Below are 18,154 nucleotides of genomic sequence, written 5' to 3' on the forward strand. Positions count from 1 at the left end.
TCGTGAACATTTAAAAAGAGCTTTATTATCTGGCAAGAATATGATCTTTAAAACATGTTTTTTGAACGGACCACTGAGAAACATTTCCTGAAAGTCTAGATTCCTACAGCCACAAATCAGAGCCCCCGGCTTTTAATCAAAATGAAAATCTGCAGCGTTCACATCTGGCTCCACCTGAAAGTCCGGTTCAGAATTTCCCTGTGATCCTGGCTGTTGCAGAGGAGAAGTTTTAGCTTTGTTTAGTATAACAAGAGCTGCCGGACTCCCAGGCCAATAAATGTGTTCACATAAAACTCCAGACAGTTTCTCTTAAACTGAAGTTTTATCAGGGAGCCCTTATTTTGCCTCTACTTAAAAGAAAGATTCAGAAGAGGGGAGGAATAGCCTATGTCTCGCACTTGTACTGGTCAGTGTTTGCTGAATTAAAGTTAATCCTACATATACACATTCCGCAGAATGAATGACTGCATAGCCTTCCAATGAAACTGTCAGTTTCCTCTCAAATATTCAACAGTCTGTTTCATTTAGAAGAACAGCAAAATGAGAAAGCCCTTTCCTCATGTCTTCTCTAAAAGGCAAACACTCAGAAATGACATCACACACCCTAAAGAGCCCCAGGATGACTAAGGCAGACAGAGCCTGAGAAAACTCACTGCCTCTGCCTTTAGTTTTAGGACACATGTATGCAGATGAACTTATAAGAGACGGTTCCCCGCCTTCTTCCTCAGAGGAAGTTTCTTGGTAGATCTCGGACACCTCATCCAGGCTGGGTGTGTGAAAACTTGGCACCAGCCATCCCTGGCAGAGAGCACACGGTGATTTGTTCTCCTGGTGGAGAGAGCTGGAAGGAAGGAGTCGGCGCGCGCAAATAATGAAGGAGCACGGGGCCACCTTCAGTAGCACTGGGATCAGCAGCGGCAACAGTGACTCTGCTATGGACAGCCTGCAGCCGCTCCAGCCTAACTACATGTCTGTGTGTTTGTTTGCAGAAGAATCTTATCAAAAATTAGCAATGGAAACTCTGGAGGAATTGGACTGGTGCTTAGACCAGCTAGAGACCATACAGACCTACCGCTCTGTCAGTGAGATGGCTTCTAACAAGGTAAGAGATGACCGTTTTATTCATTAACCTGTGACCGCGCAGAGAGCTCCGGGCTTCCCTGGCCTCTGCCTGCAACAGAGGTGCACTGGGGGACGCGACTGTAAGAAGAGGTTTGTTGATCAGCCTCCGAAGATTCTGTCTCTAAGTGCCACACTTTGCTTGTATCTTGATACTACAGCAAAGCTTAAAATTCACACTGTGCTTTAATTCTCAGAAGCCAAATTTCTTTCTTCTTGATGTAGTACGGAATATGTTTAAGTTGAGAGGTGTTTATAAAGTGTTCAAATCATTATAGAAATGAAAATATCTTTTTAAAAACAATTTGCAGGAAGATAAAATCTGAATGAATTCACAGGATAAAATGTATAAAACGTGGCATTGCAGTCAGGTGTTTGATATATGAATATTTTGAACGAGAAAATAATATGACCTCCAAATGTCGATGGAGAGAATGGTTTGCCTCGAAGTTTCATAAATCCTAAAATTCTTCTCAGAAGGACATTCTGGGATTTTCTAACATTTATTTTGTGATGCTGGCATGGCTAAGATAAAAAAGAAAAGAAACAAAGAAACAATATACCTTGTCTCCAAGAAAAGAAAGATTTTTCTTAAAAGTTTGCTGCTTTTCAAAGTGAAATGATTTGAAATCAGGTTCAAATACTGCAAAGAAATTGTTTTATTTACAATCCCTAGACAAAACAATGTCGAAGAGCTTTAATTCTCTATCATTATGTAATTTGTTTAATTAATACCTGGATTTAGAGTGATAATTTATGTGGCGAGAGTTGTTTTTTGTTTGTATTTTTCCCTTGGAGAATGTGTGTGCACGCACGTGTGTGTGTGTACATATAGAAAGCCTTAACACTCTACCATCCTAAGTACATATTTTCAGAATTTCCAATCATACTAGCCAACAGTATTATCTTATGGTTCTGGGACTGGGAAGGGAAGAGGTCTTGCTCCACACCTGCCAGCATGCCCTTTACAACCCTAAGGTATGCCAACAAACTGTGTCCCTCCTCCCTCTTTCCTGGGGTTAAAAGTATCACCTTCTTATCAAGGTTTGCTGGCTCCAGCTCAGATGACCTGAGCAGAGGAAGCATTGCATTCTTAGGATGTCCTGGATGGAGAGAGGGGGAGACTCTTCTTAGTCTTTGTTTATTGGTTAATGATAAGGCAAAAAAAAAAAAAAAAAGAAGTCATCTCACATTTTAGTTCAGATTCAAGTAGGAGAAAAAAAGGAAAAGGTTTGAAGTCTAACTATTTACCGCTTTTTTCTCTGAAGTTTTCAGTCGAAGGCTAAATTCTGGGTTTTTCCAGACTGTAGTAAATCTTAACCAACCGCTTCCCCATGAGAAGGACTTAACTGCTTAACTTCTTCAAACCACCCTGGGCTCCATGTACAAGGATTTTCACACAGGCTTTAGTTTACTTTGCAGCACCAACAGAGACTCTGTCTATGCATTTTGTGATCATTGATAACCATACAAGATGTAGATCCAATACATAGGGGTAGTTTTCAGCAGATTTCACCATAAAGGACACACTGAACTTTCTTCTGCAGTCACCGAGATAAAGTAGGCAACTAATTCCAGGGGGAGAAAAAGAATACTCATTGAGAAACTGCAAATTACCATTATTTTTCATTGTGAGTGTTGACGTGTTGTAGAGTCTAGCTAGGTTTGTGTCTGGAGTGCTGAAATTAGACATTCTCTACCTTGCAAATTTATTTAAAATCTTTCGCATTCAGTGTCATAGGTAATTACGCTCTGAGACCAGTGACTGTGTAAGTTCAAGTAAGAATTCCAATCACTTCAGGCTTCGTTCTTTGTGGTGTCGTGTGCAGGAAGCAATGACAGTTGAATAGAGCTAACCCTAAGGAAAAGGCTAAATCTTAATTCTGACACAGTTAATTTAAGTAGAAGGCATGCAACCTCACCTATTTTCTTAGTCTACAGTGGAAAGGTTTTAAGGCAAAGCAATTATCCAGTGAATAAATAATGCCCCCTGACAGCTGAAGTCAATTTCAATTTTTAAAAAATATCTCATTCTTTTTACTTAACTATGTCCACCCTCCGCAAAATCTTGATTATCCAGATAATTGTCTCAGGTAAAGTTTAATCCATGACACATATAATATAATATAACATAATATGATATGATATGATTGATATGATATGATATAATATAATATAATATAATGGAAATATTTTTGTGGCCACCAAAAAGAAATAGATCTATATCAGTCTTTTGAGAATTGAATTATCTGTGGTAGAAATAAGATGTCACATTCAGTTTTAAGTATTGTTGAAATTATGTAAGCATGCCATCCAAGTTGCTGTTTAAATATTGTCATCATCACCATCACTGTTATCATTACTGTGCAGTCTTATTTGGTCATCTTTTGCTTATCCTCATTTACCAACGGAGCCATGGCAAATCTCTGAGGTGTAGACTGGAAACTGAGTGTGAAGACGTTCTGTAGAGGCAGCGTGTAAAAAGTATAGGCTTTGGAGTCAAAAGATCATGGTTCAAATTCTATTTCTATTGTTTACTAGCTACTTGACCTTGGCCAACTTACTTAACTGCTCTAAGACTTAATTTTCTTATCTGTAAAACAGGGATAAAAATGGTACCTAACTCAGCAGGCTACTGTGAATATTAAATGAGATAATGCATTTAAAGCACTCAGCAAAGCACCTGATGTGTAGTAAAAGTTCAATAAATGATAACTTATTAATAGAGTCCACTATATCTTTGCAAATAAGTTCGTGTCACTAGTCATGTCACTAAGTGACTGCTGAGTTTTGTTTGCAACTTCCGAAATTATTTACAAGTAAATGATGATGGGAGAGCTAGTGTTTTGCTCAGGCGGTGTTTGGGAATTACATACGTGCCGGTCTACATGCAGCTGCTAGAGAGTTAAGTTTGTCGAGTGAAGGAAAAGCGAGCATTCTGTCATATTTACTTCATCTGAATAGGGTTGTGTGTTTTTCATTTGTCGTTCTTTTCTAACTCTTTTACATTTTGATGAAAACTGTTACTTAAAGTCTGTAATTAGCTTTCCCAAGTGTGCTTCAGAGCCTAGAGTTAAAGAATTGTTTCTGTGACTTATACAAATATAGTCTTTTCGGCCCAAATTTTCCTTATTCCTTAATGCTGGCTATAGATCGAATGGAGTCTCAGAATTATGAGGAAAGATGCAGCCAGGTGGGTTAATATCATAGGTTATTTTCCCCCCAAGAATTACAGCAAGATGGGATAAATTAAGGAGGAGTTTTATGAGGCCATGACATTGTTTTTCAAGATGAAAAGGATGTCTAGTGAACCTTTTACTAGCAGCCCAAGTTCAGTTAGATGCGTTAGAGCTGTTTTCTTTAACAAGATTGCCCTCTTAGATTTGCTCATTAATTTTGGTGTTTCAATTTTTATCGCCTCCTGAATTAGAAGAATTGTTTTACACTTCGGCGAAATGCATCAGAGCATGAGTTCCTCAGTGGCAAAACAGTCAGATGTTTTGAAAACAGGATGCTTTGGCTCTCATTATAAAAAGAGGAACGGAAAGAGAAACAGTATAGAAAGGAAGAAACCAAATAGCCTCAGCAGGATCCCCAGCCCAAAAGGCATAAACACTGACCTATCTTCCTGACCTTCACTGTGGCTCAGTTCCTGACCTCGTGTCACCAAAGCCAATCGACGTCATTGGAGGAGGATAGGAGGAATAGTGCAGCTGCTGTGAGGGTGACTAGAATTTCCTGTCTCCTTCCTAACAGACATAGAAAAGTACAGAGTTGCAACAACAGTGACTGAGGAAGGACCAACACAGAACAATTCCCTGTGAGGCGTAGTTGTGACTGATGAGAAAAGGGGAGCTTTTACTGAGAAATAGAATCACTTGCCTCAATTTTTCAGGTGGAAAATGTCAAAGGAGTCATTCATACCCAGCATGTTGAATGTTTTTCAAAAGATAAACAAGCTACGGTATTCAGTAAGGAGCAGTGTTCAAGCAACTTGTCACTTTTCTAAATAAACACCTTTTGCAATTCTTTTCTTTCTAGACTAGCTTTGCCTTGGGGCTATTTTTTTTGTGTGTAGTACAAAGGTTTGAGCCCTACTGGGAAAATGAATGTTCTATTATTGAAAAGAGCAGTCCTAAATAATATCTTCATTCTCTTTAGAAAGAAACATCAAGACCTTGCACTTCAGTAAATGTTTGCTAAGAAAATCTATAAGCTAGTAATGGCAGATAGTCAATCTTTTTTCTCTGAAGGCATCATGAAGTCAGCTACAGATACCATCACAGGGGAAGTGAGTCCTCCTGGGTACACAGGTTTACTTTTCCGGTTGTTCAAGTGTGGTCCTACTGGAGCACTGAACCTGAAGGCAGTTAACTGCCTGTGCTGTTGGGTGAAAGGGAGTGAAGTCAAACAATTCTACCAGCCTGGAGCCACCTGGGTCCCAAGCTGTGTGACACTGGAATATGATCACGACAGACTGATTGCCCTGAAGTTGGCTGAGTCATTTTCTATCTAACTGACTAATCAATAAGCTTGAGAAACGTTGGATCCAGCAGAACTGAAAGAAAATAGATTTTATTGGTCAATAGATTCATCTTAGAACTCTGTCAGGAAGATGATAGACAGGTGACCAAATATTGAAAGGGATTAATTCCACTCTTGCCTGAAATTAAGCAAATAATTAGAGCAGTGTCACCCTTAGGACAAGGCGGCGGGTGGGGGGGAGGGTCCTTTTCTTGGACCCTGTCCTATAAGAGAGGCCTGGCCTTGTCTTCCTCCAGCTGCACTCTGGTCCAGGAGATGAAGAGTTTGCCAGGTCAAGGAAGTAGCTGTGTTCCCTCCTCCAGGCCACATTGCATCCATTGGACCCCTACATTCCCTGTCTAAATGGCTTTGAATCCGTTTCTGGGACCTGGATAGGTCCCTTTCCTGGATGTGCTGCAGGACGTATACCCTTAGGCCCAAGGTAGCCAAGAGGCGGCCTTTGGCTTGGGAAAGTTGTGTGGGAGAAGCTTGGACATGCAGGATGTGGCAAAGGGTGTACAAGGGCCCATATATGAGGTCCCCAGTGGTGTTAGGACATATAGAAAGAATGGGGCAGGATGTGGTCCAGGAGCTAGATCACTCTGCACTGCCATATCTAAGGAATTCAAGAATTTTAAATTCAATCTGACCTTCTAATCTGCTTGGAAGGGATGTCTGTCGAGGTAGGAGTATTGGAGGTAATTCAGTTTATATCTTGATATATTTATACTTTTCGTATGTGGCCCCACAAATGTTAGAGATGCCCCTGGATTGGAAGGCAGAATAGCATGAAAATCAGTTCTGACAGCCAAGTGGGGTACTCATACATACTTTGACCTAACTTTTCTCTTTTTACTGCCAAGATTTATAGGAAACTGGAGGCAGCAAGGTAAAAAGAGCTGGGGAATAAGCCATGAGTTTGAGTTCTAGCTCTGCCTCAATTTGGGTATATTATCGTAAACAATGAAATCATTTTGCTTTTTTTGCTTTTTTTTTATCTATAAAATATAGAGAAGACTATCTTCATGGTCTCATTCAGCTCTTGCATTTATTGATAGAACAGTAACAGTAAACAACCAACCTACTTTTACAGGTGTATACTATGCGTGCAGACATTGTGCTAAGCGCTTTACCTGCATTACGTCATTAATAATCATAGCAACCCTTTAAAATAGGTACTGTTATCCCCATGTTACAGATGAGTAAAGTGGGGCTTAGAGACTTGAAAGAAACTCTCTAAAGTGAAGAAGAGAGCTGGGATTCACACTTCAGGTCATCTGATTCACCATCAATGATCCTATCAAGATAGATAATTATAGAAATATAGAGGTATTTAATATCTCTTGTAAGGGAATTTTGTCGTGGTTTCTGGAAGTCTTATTCTTTTCATTCTGGCCATCATTGGTTAGCTCTGCTTCAAAATCCTAATGTGTAATGACCATATTGCGGGCCTCAAGACCAACCATTAATCACCTCAAACTCAGTCTTCTTGGCTGGGAAGCAGTATCTATTAACATAGAAGAGGGGGAAGAAGAACCATAATTATAGAAAATGATTGTAAAGCACTCATACAACTGTAAATAACAATATTAAACTAACCCACTGCCTATTGTGTATCAGTTTGCTAAATACAGGGCTATTTGTTTCCTAAAATTCTATAATGTGGCCAAAGATAAGACAGTAAAGTTTTGTTTAAAGGACCTTAGCCTACCTTCAAATTCCCTTTTTGCCCAACTCCGAAAATAAAAAGAGAATGGAGAAAGGGTATTCTTTTTTTTTAAATTTTATTGTTACGCATATAATTAGGGCAATTTCATCATATACTTGTATGCAACAATGCATGCAACATTATAATAAAATAGAGCAGCAATGCTCCAGTAGCAATAACTAATATAGGTAAATTTCCTAGAAGCAACATGTAGACTGTCTTCCTTGGACATTGCCTTCAAAGATGAAAAAGAGGATTAAGCTGTTTATTCTTTATCTGGCATTATTTCAGTTACTCTTTCTATGATAAAATAGAGTGTAATTCAGTATTCCAAGTTCTAATCTTATTAAAACTTAGCAAATCAAATATTTTGAATGTTGTCTAGTGCTTTGTAATGAATTTGATTTGTAATCTATTTTGCTTAATTTAAATATTTTGCGTTGGTATTTATAGAACCATTTCCTTCACTGAATTCTAATCCATTTAGTCTAATCTTTCTGCCAACTCACTTCATAATTCCCAAATGAACGAATCTCTAAAAAACAAGCAAGAATGAAGTAAGGGAACGTTATCTTTAATCATTGCACCTCTGGCTAGCTGATAAGAGAGCATTATATTCTCCAAATCTGATAAATAAGTCATTTTAAGAAAAGCCTTTCTACATGGAAAAAAAAAAAAAGCACCAGATAATTTTCTTTAGAGTGTCAAATATAATTCTAGAACACTGGTTTTGAAATATAGAATTAAACACACTAGTGGATAGAAATATTTGTTTTACATTTTTTTTATACTTCTTTCTTATCTTTTTTCCTTTCTTTTGGAGTATGTCCCAGTCTAAAAGGCTCCCCAAATCTATGCCATTGTTATCAGTGAAAGAAAAGCCAAAGGCGGAGCTTACTCTTGCACTCTTCTTCTAAAACTTTTTATTTCTAAGTAAAAGAGTGCTCAGTGAGTGGAGATACCTCAGCTGTCTGGAAGCCAGGACTTTACCAAACCACAAGACACCAAGGCAACTTTGTGCCACAGTCAATAGATTCACACTCTTGAAGACACTGTGCCAATTGTTGATGTGCATCCCTGCACATCCCTCCACTTAAGCATTTTTCAGGGACTTGCCAGCCTCTGTGCCTTGCCCATTTGTACGTGATGTTTCCCTCAACTTGTGCCAAACTGTTTAGTCTCTTGGATATTTTACTGTAACTTCCTTTGTTTAATTTACTTTAAAGTAGCCAAGTGTTTCCACAAAGAAAAGACTGTTAAGTTATTTAGAAGTGAAGAAGACAGTAAAACTCCAGTTTCTTTTGTTTCTGTTTTGGGAAGTGTCTGATAATCTTTTTTTTCTTTAGGGAATAGAGTTTAAAAAGCTATAAGTCATGCAATTCTGTTCAGCAGTCATGTGTTTCCTTCTGAGAATTAATTGCAGTTTTAAAATATACCACTTTGGAAACCTAAAAGCTTCAGGGATTGAAGTTTAGTGAATTTATTGAAAATAAAGTTCATCTTCATGGTTTAATTTCATCTCTTTATTATTATTATTATTTTAGCTATTCAAAGTATGGCAATCTTAACAATGATCATTAAAAACTTTAAATGGCCAAGTTCTCTTCACTCCTTGCTAACAGCATAGTACATAATGTTATAACCTTCAGCAATTATAAAAATGAAATTTGAGTACAGGTAGGAAGTAGAAACAATTGAACCAATTTAAAAATTTTGGATTTAGGACAAGAAGTTTTGGCATTTGATATCTGAAAAGATAAATTTTAAATAGTTATTTTGGAAAGATAAGATTAAAAAAGAGAAGTTATCTTACCAACTCAATCATATTGGCTGTGTGCTAGAGCTGATCAGACAGGGCAAAGGGAAGTGTTAATTTGGCAACAATCTAATATCGTTGGTCAGTGTGGATGCTGAAAGTTGATAAATCAAACCAAAAAGATCTAAATATAGTCTTTTTAGTTATAGCCTTAGATGGTTGCATTAGACAAAAATCCTAGAATTTTAAACCCAAAAGGGGGCCTTAGGTATTATCTATTTGAAACCTACATTTTATAAATGAGAATTATAAAAACTGAAGATTAAATATCAGATGTACCCAAAGATCTTTATAAAACATAAAACACGATCTGAATGAAAAGTAATTTTATTATGACACGACTTCTCCAGAGTCATGAAGTTAATTAGTGGAAGAATAAGGTACTAAAATACAGATCTGAATACAAATCCAGCTTGCTATTCATCTTCAGCAAAAGGCTGATTCAGCTGAAGAAAGACGTGGGACATTCCCTTTCATTTGCATTGATTTTTAATCTCCTCATTGTCCATTCGCTTTTCTTGAGTGAAAATTATTTCCTTCTTAATCATTTCAAGTAAAGAGAACTAGTTTAATATTCCTGAAAATTTTGTGATCAAAATCTAGCAGGAAATAGTTGGAGTGAGTTCCTTTAAATACTCTCGTTATTAGTTGTTTTTTCTTCACTTTTGGCTGTTTTGCTTTCTGAATTATAGTGTACGTATATTAAATAAATATATACTTAATTCATATATGTATATATTTGTAAAATATACATCATCAGAAAAAAAATCTCATCGTACAAAAGCAATCTGATTTTTTTCTTAGGTTAGATTCCCACATATGAAATTAATGGATTAAAGGGCATGGACATTTTTAATGCCCTTGATACTTGTTTGCTTTCACACCAATCCTAAAGTTTAAGTAGTAAAAACTCTGTGATTAGTGTAAGTGCCCTCAACTTCCTTCTATTTCTTCCTTTTCTCTCTCTGAAACTGAAGAAGATGAAATTGAGTTTGACCGACTGGCGAAAAAATAGTCAATGTTTAGATTCTCTCTGCCACTTAGCTTAGAAAGTTGAAATCAGCATGGTTATCTCAGTGTGACCCTCTCCCTGCATCTCAGAATGTTTCTGCCCAGTGACCCAGGTTATGAAAAGCTCTCACAACTCAAATAAGATTTCTGGATTCTTGAGGTGTATTATCGACAACTTGGTAGAGTTGGGTTCAATAGTGTCGGCAGCTACATATCTAGACAAAATATCAATGTAATTAATGACTTATAAATATTTTAAACCAAACAAACTTTATTTATAGCAGATAGAGACACATTTTTTATGTGTTTAAGGACCTTGAGATGAGTTTTGGTATTTGTAGAGATCTGAGTTAAGCAGATATTGCAAATACTTTGTAAAATATCGATGGATTCTGAACTACTAATATAATTACTTAAAATGAGGATGTGGGAAAAATAAAGGGAAAATGACAAGGAGATTTGATAATCTCAATTATAATGTTTATTCAGGGAAATTATTCCATGCCTAATGTTTCCTCGATCGTCTCACTTTAGCTTTTTTGGTCATCTACCCATTTGTAATCATTATTTATATTATTAAGTAGGACAAAGTGAGGTAAAAATTCTTAACATTTTGTGTAGAAAATGAAAAGAAATTTCTAATTTGGGGGTGGGTAATAAAGCTTAATGTTTTGGCTATTAGAGTAAGATAAGGAAGACTTGAATTAAAAAACTAAAATATGTAAAAGGAGATTCCATTGGAGAGAGGAATAATTTAATAGCCAGGATAATCATTTGAGTATAAGAACTGACAGAATTGAAAAAATAAAGTAAACATTTTAGTAGCTCCTGTTGATTGAAACAGTGGACTTCTCACTCCTTCTCTATCCATGATGTCAGAAGATCTGTTGAAAACATGGCTTAAGACTATAAGTAAGAGTTTTATTATAACTTAAGAATCAAGAAATAGAGGCCTTTACTCCTCCCTTCGTTTTCCATTGCCTAGGAAACTTCCCTTTGGCTCTAACGTATCATCGTGCCCAATACTGTGAACCTATTCCTAGTATGTCAGACTTCTTGGCCTTTTTTTTTTTTTTTTTTTTTTTTTTGCAATTTTACCTTGACTACTCTGGCTTTGTTCAGATTTTCATAGACCATGCTTTTACCTACCATGTCATTTAATATCATAGCTAAAATTTTAGTTATCTGATGTTTTATTTATGTCTGCTCCAGATTGCAAGATATTGAGGCCTGAAATTGTGTTCAAATTTTTGAGACTCCATGTTTGCTTACAATAGTAAGGTTAAAAAGTGTTCAAGGAGGCACAGCTCTATTTCTCTTCAACAGTAAGGAGAGAAGTGAAAAGCAAGTGATGGCTTTTGTCAGTTGGTGGCAGCTGATTTGGGATTTCTTCTATTTTAAAAAAGTTCTCTGTGATTATTTCAAAAACTCTTTGATTTGGTCATTTAAGAAATTTGTTGACATGGGGACTTTTGATAATTAAACTTTTTTCTGCTAGGATGGTTAATGACCTCGTCCATATTGAAGAAGGAAATATTTTTTTTAGCGTTTTCAAAAAATTTAAATTCATGGAACATGCTTAAACCATTCAGTGATAATGTACATTTCCAGTATACTTTTGCATGTCCATTTGATTATGAGAAAGGAACCTTCTGAAGGGGTCACTAATGAAATGGACTCCAACTTCTATTCTAAATATCCGACTCACAGCCCAGAAGGGTCAATTTAACCAGCCAGAATGCGACCCATCTACCAAGCTGAAAGGGCACAGTACCCTCTTGCCTTAGTTCCTAGCCATTGAAATTGCTACAGCTGGCTCCAATCTGTAATTGAGTCAGAGTGATTTAGATATGCATGAGTTTATTGATGCAATGGATATGTTTGTCTTGGCCAGGTGCAGTACATTATTTGTGTTCTTGACAGGATGAGCTGCCACTGAATTTTTCCCTGCTGTATTTTAACACACTCTGGATCTGGTTGCACGAAATTTATTTGCATCTTTCTTACCCATTGCACGGAAGCTTCCCTGATGATATCTCATTAAAATTTACCAGTATTATTTGTTAATATTTTCAAATCAGTATAGTTTAATTTCAGAGAATGTTTTATTTTGATTGCAGTAATTTAAAACGCTCTTTTACTAATATTTTTCTTTCGTATGTTTAAGGTATTGAGATAAAGTCATTGTCTAATGGTGTATTATATGCCTGACATAGTAAAAATTTCAAACTGAGAAAGGTCACATATTGCTTTTCAAAAAAGACCTTTCAGGACGCTGAATAAATCCTAAAATAGTAGAATCTTGCCAAAAATAAACAAATAAAAACATGAACCCCTGAGCAGGAGAATATTATCTCTCTCTCTCACTCTCTCTCTCAAACACACACACACACACACACACGCACGATAAATATATTGGGCTAAAATGAGTAAAATATGAGCTCTTTTTTATAAAAGAAAGAAAGGAGGAGGAGATATTATTAAGGAATAATCCAGGAGAGATTTTTCTTTTTTGATCACTGCTTTTCAAATCCAGCCATGATCCATGACTTCATTTCCCCCAGGAACTTTGGTTCTGCCTGAGGAAACATTAGTTTTGGGGCAATGTAGGGATTTTTAAGGCCCATTTCTTCGCTTAAAGTTTATTTGCTTCCAAAGCTTCCTGTGGTGCTAAGATAGAACATTAAGTAAGGGGCTTTCTTTAAGTGTGTAAATATTTGTATTTTGTGTGTGTGTTGCCAGATCCAGGGTTGCATGTAAGGAAATGTATCTAAAGAGCCCTTGTCTGCTTACTTAGGCTCTTCCCTTTGTTATCTCATATGATGCTCACCTTGAAGAAAGTCTTATATCCTCATTTTTAGGGTGAAACCTGGATGCAAGAGAGATAATTGATTTTTCCAAGCTCTTCAGCTACTAAATAGCGATGCGTAGAATCAAATCTTTTTCTCTTTACTCCAAAGTCAAATGATTTAAAAATTAAAGGAAAGTCACAAGGTAATTTATTATCATTTATGACTTACTAGCTATATATAATCATTACATTTTAAAGCTAGAGCTCAACCAAGACTCCTTATTTTCCAGACTTCGGTTTAAATGTTATCTCTTTGGAGAGAACTTCTCTGATGACCTTAACTCAACAGCTTGATTGTTTTACAATTTGCTATCACAGTTTAATGATTTTGGGGTTTTATTGTAAAACTTAGTTTTTACTTCCTTAGACTGTAAGGTTATTGGAGACATGAATCGTGTTTACCTTGTTTACTCTTGTAGGTATAGCATTTAGAATAGCTTTAGGCACTTGGTAGGCATTCAAATAAATATTTGTTGGATCAGTTGCATGAAGCTCAGAAACTTAATCTAATTTGTCTAGGACCAGCTATGTCGTTAGTGGCAAATCTATTAGAACCCAGGAAACCTGTTTCCTATTATACTGCACCATGCTACATGTAAGTGCTTTCCAAGCTTAATTATAGTTTTTCTGATTGTTAGGTTGAAAGCAAAACCCCCACTTGCTTCAGAGTGACTCTTTACAGTACCTTCAGAAGCTTCGAAATCTTGCTCCATGCAACTCCTCCCAAATTCAAAGTCAGATAACAGAGAACGAAGTTGACAGGGACAAATGTTCTTTCCTTGTGACCAGAAATGTTAAGCACATCTTTGCCGTTTGGTTTGGCATTGGGATATTCGGCGTACCTTTCTCTTGAAAAGTCTGCATCCAGTGGACAAGAGTCTAAGTCCTTTAGTGATGGCAATAATTACTGCACACTCAGCTGGAAGCATACTTAGGAACACATGTCTGAAACTCAGCTTCACTCTATATCTGTTGTGTCTGGAGAATAGCAACTTAGTCATTCTGCCATTGTTTGGTTGTATTTTTCATTCCTGACATATTGCTGATACTCCTTTCACTCCTACCCCAGCCACATATTAAATTACTTCAGATTTGTTACTGGATTAACCACAACTGTGGAAATCTGAGCAAAATGCATACTTGGAGCAATTATCCTCATGTCAGGCAATTTGTGTCCATTCATGGCTTTTTTTAATACATAAAGCATTCTAAAGTCTCTTAATTTGAGGAAATTGGCTAAGTCATGGAATCATGAATGAACAGACAGCAACAGCTGCAAATCTCCAAACAGGCTTTTTCTGTGATATGGCTTTAATATAAGGCCATTTTGACTTATGGTTACATTCGACAGGCTTTATCTATCTTTCTGGCAATTCTGGTTTACACTCCTTAGACTGGTGAATAATTTAAATTCAACCAGTGAGCCAGAACTCCTATGAGTAAATCCTGTGTCATGTAATCTATATGACATAGCACAGCATCATAGTTAATTATACAAGCTGTTGTCAACAATGAGAAGAAAAGAGTTTGGGTGCCAAAGAGCCAACCGAAACCTCCACCCAAATGCAAATCCAAGCAAAGAAGATATCACAACCTCATATTCTTTTAAAATTCAAAAACAAAACTCAGCTTCAAGTACAAATCCTGCAGAATAAATTACAAGTCCTGCAACGGTCTCAGACCACCTTGCCAATCACTTTACATACATTATATCTAACCTTTCTATTTTAAAGATGGAAACACTTAGTCTTCAAGAAACTCAGCAACTTGCCAAATTTCTCAGATAGTACAGGATCTTATTTCCAGACTCAGTTGAATGCCCAGCTGATTCTATGTCATGCTAGAATGTTGTTGGATCTGCTGCTAGAGTCTTCTTGATGCTCTTAGACCCCACAGGTAAGATCAACCTGTAACTAGAATCACCTCTATGTCATGTGTGACCTATTTATCCAACTCTGAATTACTTTTATAAGCCTTCATAATCCCAACAAACCCATACTTAGGGTGCATTGTTATGCAAAGCATCCATTCATCTCTTCTAAATTATAGTAGCTAATTATAGAAAAAACAAAATGCAAAACAAATGTAATTATCTCTTTTTTAAAAAAATAAAATCACTTAAGACTACTTTTTACATCATTTATGGTTTAAAATTATTTTTAAATCTCCAACCTGTGGCAGACGCTTCTCAATTTGCCAGTGCACATTCTAGCATAGAAATACCAAAATATCAAAACAGGTAACGTGCTTTCAAGGAAGGAAAGGATATGTCTACGTAGCCCAGGATTTTCCTTTATTTATTTGAGGGTTCTAAGAGTTGATCTTGAAAATTTCCAGGCTAGGGAGCTATTCTAGCCTTGGGAAACGCTAATCTAGAAGCAGTAATTCCCTGTTTCTGCAGGATTTGAAACATCCCCTTATCTTTTATCTCAAGGGGTATGTGAAAGTTGCTGACTGAAATCAATATTACTAATATTAAACATAATACATGCCACATGAAGGGTTTAAAGGGATAAAGTAGTCATCTCAAAAACAAGCTATGGTAGATTTTTGTGGCTGCGAAAATATTGGAAATTTTAATAAGGCAATACTTAGTGAAAGATTTTTAAAAACCCAGAAGATTTTCTGGAATAAAATTGCAAATCAGTTCTTAAAGAAAATCTGACCAATACTCATGGGGCTATGAAAGGAAAGTACAATCTTGGGTGGGAGTGAGGGGGTGATTTTCCTGTTCTGCACCATTGCTTCCAAGTTACAAACGAGGGTCCCAAAGCAGAGGTCTTGCTTTCCACTAGTCAAGAGAGGATGGTTCGAGGATCTGATCCATGGTAAGATTTCTAATTCTAAAAATATAAAAAGGTTGTAGAACTTCTGGCTGTGAAATGGTTCAAAAGACCTTAGTCATCTGCTTTGGAATCACATTAACATCCCATGGCCTTAGACCTGCCTTTAGAAGTTTGAGGTTAAATATTAGCCATTATGCACAGAAAAAGTTGTAGAATGCTTAAATGGGAAAACAAAAGAATAACTAAATAGTGAACCTTGATTTTTATCAGTTACTACAATAGTTTTTGCCATCTGCCGAGAAAAAAAAAAAAATCTCTTTACTATTTCATTATCAGGCCAACAACTCAAATTTGCCAAAGTACCTCCTGAAAAGTTTTCAGAAATTCTAAGAAAAATGGACATCAGCAAGGAGGATAGATAGATAGGAAGAAACACATAATAAGTTTGAGGGCTGTTCAAGACCTAGTTTCAAGTGGTTGAACAGTTGTATTCAAAGTTATATTTAAATTATTTGGATTTTTTTTTTCCACGTCTCTGTATGAAAGCACTAATGGTTTGTCCCTACTTTGACTTTTAAAATGCCGCTTGAGAAGATACTTGTCCTCTAACCAGTGAGTGGAATTTATTCTATTTTAGCTTCATCATAAATGCCAATGTTTTATTACAGAATTATGGTAGAGACATTCACATTTGTTTTTCATTATATACTTGTTTATTGTGGATTACCATATCACTGGTCAGTTAAGAAGAGAATCACTCAATTTTAATGTTTTTAGATGAGTTTCTTTCTTATTTGGCACGTGGACAGTTAGAATGGCCTAACGGTATTCCCCGGTGTACCAGGGGTTTGCCCCAGACAGTAATACAGCAGAAATTGTTTGCTAGGATGATCTGTCATGGAACTGTAGTCTCCAGGAAAGTAGATGCTACTGAACGGTGACATGTTATTCTTTCCTTAATCCTGTTATCAACTCTGTTCAATTTCATTTGCCTTTCAAAAAGGACAAACTTTTTATTAAAGAAACTAGACATCAAATTTCAAACAGATGGTCGTGTTTATAGGGAAAGACAGAAAGGAAACAAGAGATGAGACGCACATTGTCAGATAATCTGAAATGTTAAGAACTGTGAAAACTGTGAGTTTGATAAAGAGCCCGTTTTTGTGGTCGTTTAAATCAGATTTTGCAAAGGAAATTATAGGTGTTTAAGAATTAGAGTCTTGATTTCTTTGGGTCCTCATTTCTTCTCATGTAAACTTAGAGATATAGAAGAAGTAATTTTTTTTTCTTTTTACCAGAAGAACCTTAGAAATTAGTTACTTTACAACTAAAGAAACTGAGTCCACAGCTAAAGAAAACTGAGCCCCAAGAGGTTAATTCATCTTGCCCAAGATCACATGTCTGGTTAGTGGCAAAACTAAGATAGAGACAAGCTCTCCTTACTTCCATTTCTCACTAAACTGTGCCACAGCAGTTTCGGCTTCCTTCTACCACTGCTAGCATTCTGTGACTTCAAGAGGAATTTCAGCCCCTTCACTTTCCTGATGCCCGGGAATTCTTATTAACTTATGACTAACAAAGTGTAAAATATGAGTCAAAATTTAGTCCCTAATAAAGTCATTGTGACTTTAATGACTTCGGCAGTTGTTTCACATTGCAAAAACAGGAAGATCCCACACAATAAGGCTCCTGTGTCACAGATGGGCTCCTGCGTAGACGGCCACCCACCAGGGTAACTACTGGCACTGTCTTCCTTTCTCTTTGGCACCTTTTTTTTTTATCTGCAGTTTTCACTTACCGACTTCATCATGAGGTTACCGATGGGAGAAAAGTGCTTGTTTTATCTAGTCTTCGATGGGCTGACGAATATTTTTGATCACTTAGGATTCACTCCTAAGTGATTATCAGGTGACCCCCTGACAATCCTAGATTAGTCTTAAAAGTAGCTTTTTCATGTGCTTGATACTAGCCCCTTGTATTATTACTCTCCTGGATTGTTTTATTCTTAAACACATAAGAATATCAAGATTTAGAACTAGAATGAATCTCTGAGATAATTCTAGTCCACCCCTCCTATGTGATTGATTTAACCAAAAATGCATTACCAAAGGAGTTCCTAGCTTGTCTGTATATCTTTGCACAAAGCTCCAACTAGTTGTCTGACGAGAAATATAGAAAAAATAATGAAATGTTCCATCACTTAGTAAGAATCTGCCTCGAAAGAAAATAATCTCTGTATATAGCATTAATGCCAAAGAAAAATTGAAGCCATAAACAAAATGTACATATCAAATATAATTCAATTTCAGCTTTTGCTATTCCAGATATTTTAAATAATG

At 36.5% G+C, this 18,154-nt stretch overlaps 1 protein-coding gene across 9 annotated transcripts in view; it reads left to right on the forward strand.

Moving 5' to 3' along the window:
- Positions 1 to 18,154, forward strand: part of PDE4B (phosphodiesterase 4B) — a 500,375-nt gene that overhangs the window by 460,100 nt on the left and 22,121 nt on the right. The window contains exons 1-2 of one of the 9 annotated variants that reach the window (XM_023536204.1): positions 373 to 406; positions 990 to 1,102. The exons of 5 other annotated variants lie outside the window; for them this stretch is intronic. In XM_023536204.1, the coding sequence (XP_023391972.1) occupies positions 388 to 406; positions 990 to 1,102 (132 nt within the window). In that variant the 5' untranslated portion in view covers positions 373 to 387. Of the gene's footprint in view, positions 1 to 372; positions 407 to 538; positions 1,103 to 17,525; positions 17,548 to 18,154 lie in introns of those variants that run through there. 3 more of the 9 variants (XM_023536206.1, XM_011369586.2, XM_023536208.1) reach the window with 3 other exon arrangements.

The sequence above is a fragment of the Pteropus vampyrus genome, unplaced genomic scaffold (genome assembly GCF_000151845.1).
Source record: "Pteropus vampyrus isolate Shadow unplaced genomic scaffold, Pvam_2.0 Scaffold151, whole genome shotgun sequence".
NCBI lineage: Eukaryota > Metazoa > Chordata > Mammalia > Chiroptera > Pteropodidae > Pteropus > Pteropus vampyrus.